Raw genomic sequence first — 11,629 nt, 5'->3', positions numbered from 1 at the left:
TGTGTGTGTGTAAGCGTGTGTGTAAGCGTGTGTGTGTGTGTAAGCGTGTGTGTAAGGGCGTGTGTGTAAGCGTGTGTGTAAGGGCGTGTGTGTGTGCGTGTGTGTAAGCGTGTGTGTGCGTGTGTGTAAGTGTGTGTGTGTAAGCGTGTGTGTGTGCGTGTGTGTAAGTGTGTGTGTGTAAGCGTGTGTGTAAGCGTGTGTGTAAGCGTGTGTGTGTGCGTGTGTGTAAGTGTGTGTGTGTAAGCGTGTGTGTAAGCGTGTGTGTAAGCGTGTGTGTGTAAGCGTGTGTGTGTGTGCGTGTGTGTAAGTGTGTGTGTGTAAGCGTGTGTGTGTAAGCGTGTGTGTGTAAGCGTGTGTGTGTGTGTGTGTGTGTAAGCGTGTGTGTGTAAGCGTGTGTGTAAGCGTGTGTGTAAGGGCGTGTGTGTAAGGGCGTGTGTGTAAGCGTGTGTGTAAGCGTGTGTGTGTGCGTGTGTGTAAGTGTGTGTGTGTAAGCGTGTGTGTGTAAGCGTGTGTGTGTGTGTAAGCGTGTGTGTGTAAGCGTGTGTGTGTGCGTGTGTGTAAGGGCGTGTGTGTAAGCGTGTGTGTGTGTGTAAGCGTGTGTGTAAGGGCGTGTGTGTAAGCGTGTGTGTGTAAGCGTGTGTGTGTGCGTGTGTGTAAGCGCGTGTGTGTAAGCGTGTGTGTGTAAGCGTGTGTGTAAGCGTGTGTGTAAGCGTGTGTGTGTAAGCGTGTGTGTAAGGGCGTGTGTGTAAGCGTGTGTGTAAGCGTGTGTGTGTAAGCGTGTGTGTAAGGGCGTGTGTGTAAGCGTGTGTGTAAGCGTGTGTGTAAGCGTGTGTGTGTGTGTAAGCGTGTGTGTAAGCGTGTGTGTGTAAGCGTGTGTGTGTAAGCGTGTGTGTGTAAGCGTGTGTGTAAGCGTGTGTGTAAGGGCGTGTGTGTAAGCGTGTGTGTGTAAGCGTGTGTGTAAGTGTGTGTGTGTGTGTGTAAGCGTGTGTGTAAGTGTGTGTGTGTGTAAGCATGTGCGTGTGTGCGTGTGTGTAAGTGTGTGTGTGTAAGCGTGTGTGTAAGCGTGTGTGTGTGTGTAAGCGTGTGTGTAAGCGTGTGTGTGTGTGTAAGCGTGTGTGTAAGCGTGTGTGTAAGTGTGTGTGTGTAAGCGTGTGCGTGTGTGCGTGTGTGTGCGGTGCATCGGTAGAGTGACGTGGTGAGTGCCGATTCACGGACCGCCATGCTTAATGGCTCGGCTCCGTTCGACATTGACGCCACCACCACCGCCACCACCACCGCCACCACCGCCACCACCGCCACCACCACCGCCACCACCGCCACCACCACCGCCACCACCGCCCCACTCCACCACAATCTGAGCGATGCGCTTGACGAGACGCTGAGGTTGCTCCCCGCAGAGTCTCCCGGTACGTAAGTTGTGACCTGGTGCATCGTTCGTAGTTCCACATCGCACACACGTGGCGTGCTGTTCGCTTGATCACGTGACGTGGGTCTCTGTGTGTGTCTCTCTGTGGGTCTGGGTGTCTGTGGGTCTCTGTGTGTGTCTCTGTGGGTCTGGGTGTCTATGGGTCTCTGTGTGTGTCTCTGTGAGTCTGGGTGTCTGTGGGTCTCTGTGTGTGTCTCTGTGAGTCTGGGTGTCTGTGGGTCTCTGTGTGTGTCTCTGGGTGTCTGTGGGTCTCTGTGTGTGTCTCTGTGAGTCTGGGTGTCTGTGGGTCTCTGTGTGTGTCTCTATGAGTCTGGGTGTCTGTGTGTCTCTGTGGGTCTGGGTGTCTGTGTGCTCTGTGTGTCTCTGTGAGTGTCTCTGTGTGTGTCTCTGTAAGTGTCTTTATGAGTCTGGGTCTCTGTGAGTCTCTCTGTGTGTATCTGTGAGTGTCTCTGAGTCTGGGTGTCTGTGGGTCTCTGTGTGGATCTCTGTGAGTCTCTCTGTGTGTGTCTCTGTGGGTCTGGGTCTGTGGGTGTGGGTCTCTGGGTCTGTGTGGGTCTCTGTGTGTCTCTATGTGTGTATCTGTGAGTGTCTCTGAGTCTGGGTGTCTGTGGGTCTCTGTGTGGATCTCTGTGAGTCTCTCTGTGTGTCTCTGTGGGTCTGGGTCTGTGGGTGTGGGTCTCTGGGTCTGTGTGGGTCTCTGTGTGTCTCTATGTGTGTATCTGTGTGTGTGTTGAACTTCTTTCACACCGTACCTCGCCAACTGTCCCAATCAGCGGTACGGGGTATAAAGGACAACAAACTAAACAACACAACAACAACAACATCAACAACAACATCAACAACAACATCAACAACGACATCAGCAACAAGCTGCAGTTATAAAGAAACGAGTTTGTAAATCTCGACACAGATCAGAGCAGAGAGGAGGGCCATGTCAGTCAGGCTTCGCTTGAGCCAATGCTGCTCTTGTCCATCGGTGTGCTTATTGATCCCTGTGATTATTGATCAGTGTGCTCATTGATCGATTGTCTTGTTGATCAACGTGATTAGTGATTGTTCTACGTATTGATCGGTGTGCTTATTGATCACTGTGATTATTGATCATTGTGCGTATCGATCATTGTGCTTATTGATCAACGTGCTTATGTATCGATGTGCAAATGCATCGATGTGCTTATTGATCCTTGTGCTTATCGATTGTTGTGCTTATCGATCGATGGATTGTGTGATAAGGCTGCGTTGGCTGGGTCATGTAGCCCGCATGCCCAGCCACCACATGCCCAGCCACCGCATGCCCAGCCACCACATGCCCAGCCACCACATGCCCAGCCACCTCATGCCCAGCCACCTCATGCCCAGCCACCACATGCCCAGCCACCACATGCCCAGCCACCACATGCCCAGCCACCACATGCCCAGCCACCTCATGCCCAGCCACCACATGCCCAGCCACCGCATGCCCAGCCACCTCATGCCCAGCCACCTCATGCCCAGCCACCACATGCCCAGCCACCTCATGCCCAGCCACCACATGCCCAGCCACCACATGCCCAGCCACCACATGCCCAGCCACCTCATGCCCAGCCACCTCATGCCCAGCCACCACATGCCCAGCCACCTCATGCCCAGCCACCACATGTCCAGCCACCGCATGCCCAGCCACCTCATGCCCAGCCACCTCATGCCCAGCCACCTCATGCCCAGCCACCACATGCCCAGCCACCACATGCCCAGCCACCACATGCCCAGCCACCCCATGCCCAGCCACCCCATGCCCAGCCACCACATGCCCAGCCACCACATGCCCAGCCACCACATGCCCAGCCACCTCATGCCCAGCCACCTCATGCCCAGCCACCTCATGCCCAGCCACCCCATGCCCAGCCACCCCATGCCCAGCCACCACATGCCCAGCCACCACATGCCCAGCCACCACATGTCCAGCCACCTCATGCCCAGCCACCTCATGCCCAGCCACCTCATGCCCAGCCACCGCATGCCCAGCCACCGCATGCCCAGCCACCGCATGCCCAGCCACCACATGCCCAGCCACCACATGTCCAGCCACCTCATGCCCAGCCACCTCATGCCCAGCCACCGCATGCCCAGCCACCACATGCCCAGCCACCTCATGCCCAGCCACCTCATGCCCAGCCACCTCATGCCCAGCCACCTCATGCCCAGCCACCTCATGCCCAGCCACCGCATGCCCAGCCACCTCATGCCCAGCCACCTCATGCCCAGCCACCGCATGCCCAGCCACCTCATGCCCAGCCACCTCATGCCCAGCCACCTCATGCCCAGCCACCTCATGCCCAGCCACCTCATGCCCAGCCACCTCATGCCCAGCCACCTCATGCCCAGCCACCTCATGCCCAGCCACCTCATGCCCAGCCACCTCATGCCCAGCCACCGCATGTCCCAGCCACCTCATGCCCAGCCACCTCATGCCCAGCCACCTCATGCCCAGCCACCTCATGCCCAGCCACCTCATGCCCAGCCACCTCATGCCCAGCCACCGCATGCCCAGCCACCTCATGCCCAGCCACCTCATGCCCAGCCACCTCATGCCCAGCCACCTCATGCCCAGCCACCTCATGCCCAGCCACCGCATGCCCAGCCACCTCATGCCCAGCCACCTCATGCCCAGCCACCTCATGCCCAGCCACCTCATGCCCAGCCACCTCATGCCCAGCCACCTCATGCCCAGCCACCTCATGCCCAGCCACCTCATGCCCAGCCACCTCATGCCCAGCCACCTCATGCCCAGCCACCGCATGCCCAGCCACCTCATGCCCAGCCACCACATGCCCAGCCACCGCATGCCCAGCCACCTCATGCCCAGCCACCTCATGCCCAGCCACCTCATGCCCAGCCACCTCATGCCCAGCCACCTCATGCCCAGCCACCTCATGCCCAGCCACCGCATGCCCAGCCACCGCATGCCCAGCCACCGCATGCCCAGCCACCTCATGCCCAGCCACCTCATGCCCAGCCACCTCATGCCCAGCCACCTCATGCCCAGCCACCTCATGCCCAGCCACCTCATGCCCAGCCACCTCATGCCCAGCCACCGCATGCCCAGCCACCTCATGCCCAGCCACCTCATGCCCAGCCACCGCATGCCCAGCCACCTCATGCCCAGCCACCTCATGCCCAGCCACCTCATGCCCAGCCACCTCATGCCCAGCCACCTCATGCCCAGCCACCTCATGCCCAGCCACCTCATGCCCAGCCACCTCATGCCCAGCCACCGCATGCCCAGCCACCTCATGCCCAGCCACCGCATGCCCAGCCACCTCATGCCCAGCCACCTCATGCCCAGCCACCTCATGCCCAGCCACCTCATGCCCAGCCACCTCATGCCCAGCCACCTCATGCCCAGCCACCTCATGCCCAGCCACCGCATGCCCAGCCACCTCATGCCCAGCCACCTCATGCCCAGCCACCTCATGCCCAGCCACCGCATGCCCAGCCACCTCATGCCCAGCCACCTCATGCCCAGCCACCCCATGCCCAGCCACCTCATGCCCAGCCACCTCATGCCCAGCCACCTCATGCCCAGCCACCTCATGCCCAGCCACCTCATGCCCAGCCACCTCATGCCCAGCCACCACATGCCCAGCCACCTCATGCCCAGCCACCTCATGCCCAGCCACCTCATGCCCAGCCACCGCATGCCCAGCCACCTCATGCCCAGCCACCACATGCCCAGCCACCTCATGCCCAGCCACCTCATGCCCAGCCACCTCATGCCCAGCCACCACATGCCCAGCCACCTCATGCCCAGCCACCTCATGCCCAGCCACCTCATGCCCAGCCACCACATGCCCAGCCACCTCATGCCCAGCCACCTCATGCCCAGCCACCTCATGCCCAGCCACCGCATGCCCAGCCACCTCATGCCCAGCCACCACATGCCCAGCCACCTCATGCCCAGCCACCTCATGCCCAGCCACCTCATGCCCAGCCACCACATGCCCAGCCACCTCATGCCCAGCCACCTCATGCCCAGCCACCTCATGCCCAGCCACCGCATGCCCAGCCACCTCATGCCCAGCCACCTCATGCCCAGCCACCTCATGCCCAGCCACCTCATGCCCAGCCACCGCATGCCAAACAGCTTTTGATCGGCCGGATCGAGGGGGCTAAATGGGCGCGGCACGGGCTAGAGAAGAGATGGAGTGATGTGGTACAGGAGGACGTGGAGCTGAGTGGACTTGCCGATGATTGGTGGTGGTGGTGATGCAGGACACTGCTTCGTGGCAAATTTCGCCTGTTGCGTGTGGGTGGGTGAGTGAGTGAATAGATGAGTGAGTGGGTGAGTGAGTGAGTGGGTGAGTGGATGGGTGAGTGAGTGGGTGGGCGAGTGAGTGGGTGGGCGAGTGAGTGGGTGGGCGAGTGAGTGGGTGGGTGAGTGAGTGAGTGGGTGGGTGAGTTGGTGAGTGAGTGAGTGGGTGAGTCAGTGCGTGAGTGAGTGAGTGAGTGGGCGAGTGAGTGGGTAGGTGGGTGGATGGGTGAGTGAGTGGGTGGGTGGGTGAGTGAGTGGGTGGGTGGGTGGGTGAGTGGGTGGGTGGGTGGGTGAGTGGGTGGGTGGGTGAGTGGGTGGGTGGGTGGGTGAGTGGGTGGGTGGGTGAGTGGGTGGGTGGGTGGGTGAGTGGGTGGGTGGGTGGGTGGGTGAGTGGGTGGGTGGGTGAGTGAGTGGGTGGGTGGGTGGGTGAGTGGGTGGGTGGGTGAGTGGGTGGGTGGGTGAGTGGGTGGGTGGGTGAGTGGGTGGGTGGGTGAGTGGGTGGGTAGGTGAGTGAGTGGGTGAGTGGGTGGGTAGGTGAGTGAGTGGGTGAGTGGGTGAGTGAGTGGGTGGGTGAGTGAGTGGGTGAGTGAGTGGGTGAGTGGGTGAGTGAGTGGGTGAGTGGATGGGTGAGTGAGTGGGTGGGCGAGTGAGTGGGTGGGTGAGTGGGTGGGTGAGTGAGTGGGTGAGTGAGTGGGTGAGTGAGTGGGTGAGTGGGTGAGTGGGTGAGTTGGTGAGTGAGTGAGTGAATAGATGAGTGGGTGAGTGAGTGGGTGAGTGGGTGAGTGGATGGGTGAGTGAGTGGGTGGGCGAGTGAGTGGGTGGGTAGGTAGGTGAGTGAGTGAGTGGGTGAGTGGATGGGTGGGTGGGTGAGTGAATGAGTGAGTGGGCGAGTGAGTGAGTGGGCGAGCGAGTGGGTGAGTGAGTGAGTGGGTGAGTGAGTGGGTGAGTGAGTGGGTGGGTGGGTGAGTCAGTGGGTGAGTGCGTGAGTGCGTGAGTGGGTGAGTGAGTGGGTGAGTGAGTGAGTGAGTGGGTGGGCGAGTGAGTGAGTGGGGTGGGCGGGTGAGTGAGTAGGTGGGTGAGTAATTGAGTGGGTGGGCGACTGAGTGAGTGGGCGAGTGAGTGAGTGAGTGGGCGAGTGAGTGAGTGGGCGAGTGAGTGAGTGGGTGAGCGAGTGAGTGGGTGGGCGAGTGAGTGAGTGGGTGAGCGAGTGAGTGAGTGGGCGAGTGAGTGAGTGAGTGGGCGAGTGAGTGAGTGAGTGGGCGAGCGAGTGAGTGGGTGACGCCCCTGACGATGCCAGCTGCTGCCGCTGTAGATGTGGAGTCTGCGTGTGGCGGTGTGGATGACGATGATGACGAAGATGACGATGATGACGAAGATGACGAAGATGACGACGATGACGACGACGACGATGATGACGACGATGACGAAGATGACGAAGATGACGATGATGACGATGACGACGACGACGACGACGAAGCCGCCACTTGTGTTGAGCCGCGACAGTTCGTGCTGCCACGTGGTCGCTCCTGACGACAGACCAGTGGGGGCCTTGCCGCTGGGGGCGTCAAGTTGTGGTGCCCGCAGGGACCACCCCGCACACTTTGGGCGACGCGGTGAAGTGGCTCGGGGTGGAAACGAAGTGAGATTCAATGACGACGTTTGATTGCAACGCAAGCAATGGTCATCAGGTGCGGACAACCGCGGCAAGATTGCTGCAGCAAAACGTTGCTTTCCGTGGTCTTCCCACCTGATGATGATTGCTTGTGTTGCAATCGAAACGTCGTCATTTAGTTTTATTTTCGTTTGTACCCCAAGCGAATTCGCCGAAGCAACCGAAGAGAATGAACGTGAACATAGCTTAGTTTTAGTATGGGTTTCTGTGGGTCTCTGTGGGTTTCTGTGGGTTTCTGTGGGTTTCTGTGGGTCTCTGTGGGTTTCTGTGGGTCTCTGTGGGTCTCTATGGGTCTCTGTGGGTCTCTGTGGGTCTCTATGAGTGTGGGTTTCTATGAGTGTGGGTCTCTGTGGGTTTCTGTGGATCTCTATGAGTGTGGGTTTCTGTGGGTCTCTGAGTGTGGGTGTGTGGGTCTCTATGGGTCTCTATGAGTGTGGGTCTCTGTGGGTCTCTATTGGTGTCTATGGGTCTCTATGAGTGTGGGTCTCTGTGGGTCTCTATGGGTGTCTATGGGTCTCTATGAGTGTGGGTCTCTGTGGGTCTCTATGGGTCTCTATGAGTGTGGGTCTCTGTGGGTCTCTATGGGTGTCTATGGGTCTCTATGAGTGTGGGTCTCTATGGGTGTCTATGGGTGTCTATGGGTCTCTATGAGTGTGGGTCTCTGTGGGTCTCTATGGGTGTCTATGGGTCTCTATGAGTGTGGGTCTCTGTGGGTCTCTATGGGTCTCTATGAGTGTGGGTCTCTGTGGGTCTCTATGGGTGTCTATGGGTCTCTATGAGTGTGGGTCTCTGTGGGTCTCTGTGGGTCTCTATGGGTCTCTATGAGTGTGGGTCTCTGTGGGTCTCTATGGGTGTCTATGGGTCTCTATGAGTGTGGGTCTCTGTGGGTCTCTATGGGTGTCTATGGGTCTCTGTGGTTGCGAGTGACGTTGTCTTCCTGTCTTTGTCTTCTCTGCAGAGGTGAGGAGACTCTCGGACGGCAAGAGGGACCCCGAGAAGAAACTCTAAACCTCACCACGCTCACCACCACCCTCACTCACCACGCTCACCACCACCCGCACCACCACCCGCACCACCACGCTCACCACTCACCACCCTCACTCACCACCCTCACTCACCACCCTCACTCACCACCACCACGCTCACTCACCACCCTCACCACTCACCACCCTCACCACTCACCACCCTCACCCCTCACCACCACGCTCACCACCACCCTCACCACCCTCACCACCACCCTCACCACCACCCTCACCACGCTCACCACCACCCTCACCACTCACCACCCTCACCCCTTCACCACCCTCACCACCACCACCACGCTCACCTCCACCACCCTCACCACCACCCTCACCACTCACCACTCTCACCACTCACCACACCTCACCACCACCCTCACCACCACGCTCACCACCACCCTCACCACCACGCTCACCACCACGCTCACTCACCACCCTCACCACCACCCTCACCACTCACCACACTCACCACCACCCTCACCACCACGCGCACCACCACGCTCACCACCACCCTCACCACCACCCTCACCACTCACCACTCTCACCCACCACCCTCACCACCACCCTCACCACCACGCTCACCACCACCCTCACCACTCACCACTCTCACCACCCACCCTCACCACCACCCTCACCACCACCCTCACCACCACGCGCACCACCACGCTCACCACCACCCTCACCACTCACCACTCTCACCACCACCCTCACCACCACCCCTCACCACCCACCCTCACCACTCACCACTCTCACCACCACCCTCACCACCACCCTCACCACTCACCACTCTCACCACCACCCTCACCACCACCCTCACCACCACCCGCACCACCACGCTCACCACCACCCTCACCACCACCCCACCACTCACCACTCTCACCACCACCCTCACCACCACCCTCACCACCACCCCCACTCACCACCCTCACCACCACCCTCACCCACCACCCCTCACTCACCACCCCCACTCACCACCCTCACCACCACCCTCACCACCACCCTCACCACCACCACCCTCACTCACCACCCTCACCACCCTCACCACCACCCTCACCACCCACGCTCCACCACCACCACCCTCACCACCCTCACCACCACCCTCACCACCACCCTCACCACCACCCTCACCACCACCCTCACCACTCACCACTCTCACCACCACCCGCACCACCACCGCTCACCACCACCCTCACCACCACCCACCACCACTCACCACTCTCACCACCACCCTCACCACCACCCTCACCCACCACCCTCACCACCCACCCCCCACTCACCACCCCCACCCCACCACCCTCACCACCACCCTCACCACCACCCTCACCACCACCACCCTCACTCACCACCCTCACCACCCCTCACCACCACCCTCACCACCACCTCACCACCACCCTCACTCACCACCCCACCCCTCACCATTATCACCACCACCCTCACCACCACGCTCACCACCACCCTCACTCACCACCCTCACCCCTCACCACCATCACACCTCACCACCACGCTCACCACCACCCACACTCACCACCAACCTCACCACCACCACCCCACCACCACCCTCACCACCCCTACCACACCACCACCCTCACCACCACCCGCACCACTCACCACCCACCCTCACCTCACCACCACCCTCACCACCACCCTCACTCACCACCACCCTCACTCACCACCACCCTCACCACCCCCTCACCACCACCCTCACCACCACCCTCACCACCCCACCACCCTCACCACCCCTACTCACCACCACCCCTCACCACCACCCTCACCACCGCCCCTCACCCACCCTCACCACCACCCTCACCACCACCCTCACTCACCACCACCCTCACCACCCCTCACCACCCACCCCTCACCACCCACCCCTCCACCACCCTCACCCCACCACCCTCACCACCCCCCTACTCACCACCACCCTCACCACCACCCTCATTACCGCCCTCACCACTCACCACTTTCACCACCACCCTCACCACCCTCACCACCGCCCTCACCACTCACCACTCTCACCACCACCCTCACCACCCTCACCACCACCCCTCACCACCACCCTCACTCACCACCACCCTCACCACCACCCTCACCACCCCTACTCACCACCCTCACCACCACCCTCACCACCACCCTCACCACCACCCTCACCACCCTCACCACCACCCTCACCACCACCCTTACCACCACCCTCACCACCACCACCCTCACCACCACCCTCACCACCCTCACCACCACCCTCACCACCACCCTCACTCACCACCTTCACCACCCCTCACCACCCACCACTCACCACCCTCACTCACCACCACCCCGCACCACCACCACCCTCACTCACCACCCTCACCACTCACCACCCCTCACCACCCTCACACACCTCACCACCCTCACCACCACCCTCACTCACCACCCTCACTCACCACCCTCACCACCACCCCACTCACCACCCTCACTCACCACCACCCTCACCACCACCCCTCACTCACCACCCACACTCACCACCCCACCACTCACCACCCCACTCACCACCCACACCACCACCCCACCCACCCTCACCACCCACCACCTCCACCACCCACACTCACCACCCCCCACCACTCACCACCCTCACTCACCACCCACACTCACCACCCACACTCCCTCACCACCCACACTCACCACCCACATCCCCTCACCCACCCACACTCACCACCCACACACCACCACCCCACACCCCCCCACCCACACCACCACCCCCCACCACCACCCACACTCCCCACCACCCCCACACCCCCCACCACCCACACCACCACCCACACCCACCACCCCCACCACCCCCCACACTCCCCTCACCCACCCACACTCACCACCCACACTCACCACCCACACTCCCCACCCACACTCCCCCACCACCCACCTCACCACCCACACACCACCACCCCCACTCACCACCCACACACCCACCACCCACACTCCCTCACCACCCACACTCACCACCCACACTCCCCCACCACCCCACCTCACCACCCCACACCACCACCCCCCACTCACCACCCCCCACTCACCACCCACACTCCCCCACCACCCACACTCACCACCCACACCCCCACCACCCACACCACCACCCACCACACCACCACCCCCCACTCACCACCCACACACTCACCACCCACACTCACCACCCCCACTCACCACCCCCACCACCACCCACACTCCCCCACCACCCCACACCACCCCCCACACTCCCC

General features: G+C 61.0%; 1 protein-coding gene across 2 annotated transcripts in view; it reads left to right on the top strand.

The window, feature by feature from the left end:
- The window catches only part of LOC144741763 (uncharacterized), a 32,067-nt gene extending 23,324 nt beyond the window's left edge, over positions 1-8,743 (top strand). The window contains exons 6-7 of one of the 2 annotated variants that reach the window (XM_078624264.1): positions 1,187-1,406; positions 8,348-8,743. In XM_078624264.1, coding sequence (XP_078480390.1) covers positions 1,187-1,406; positions 8,348-8,397 — 270 coding nt within the window. In that variant the 3' untranslated portion in view covers positions 8,398-8,743. The remainder of the gene's footprint in view (positions 1-1,186; positions 1,407-8,347) is intronic. The other variant, XM_078624265.1, reaches the window with a different exon arrangement.
- Positions 8,744-11,629: the final 2,886 nt, after the last annotated feature.

Source organism: Lampetra planeri, unplaced genomic scaffold, assembly GCF_965212315.1.
Source record: "Lampetra planeri unplaced genomic scaffold, kcLamPlan1.2.h2 scaffold_701, whole genome shotgun sequence".
In the NCBI taxonomy this organism is placed as follows: domain Eukaryota; kingdom Metazoa; phylum Chordata; class Hyperoartia; order Petromyzontiformes; family Petromyzontidae; genus Lampetra; species Lampetra planeri.
This window is presented reverse-complemented; position numbering and strand designations above follow the sequence as displayed.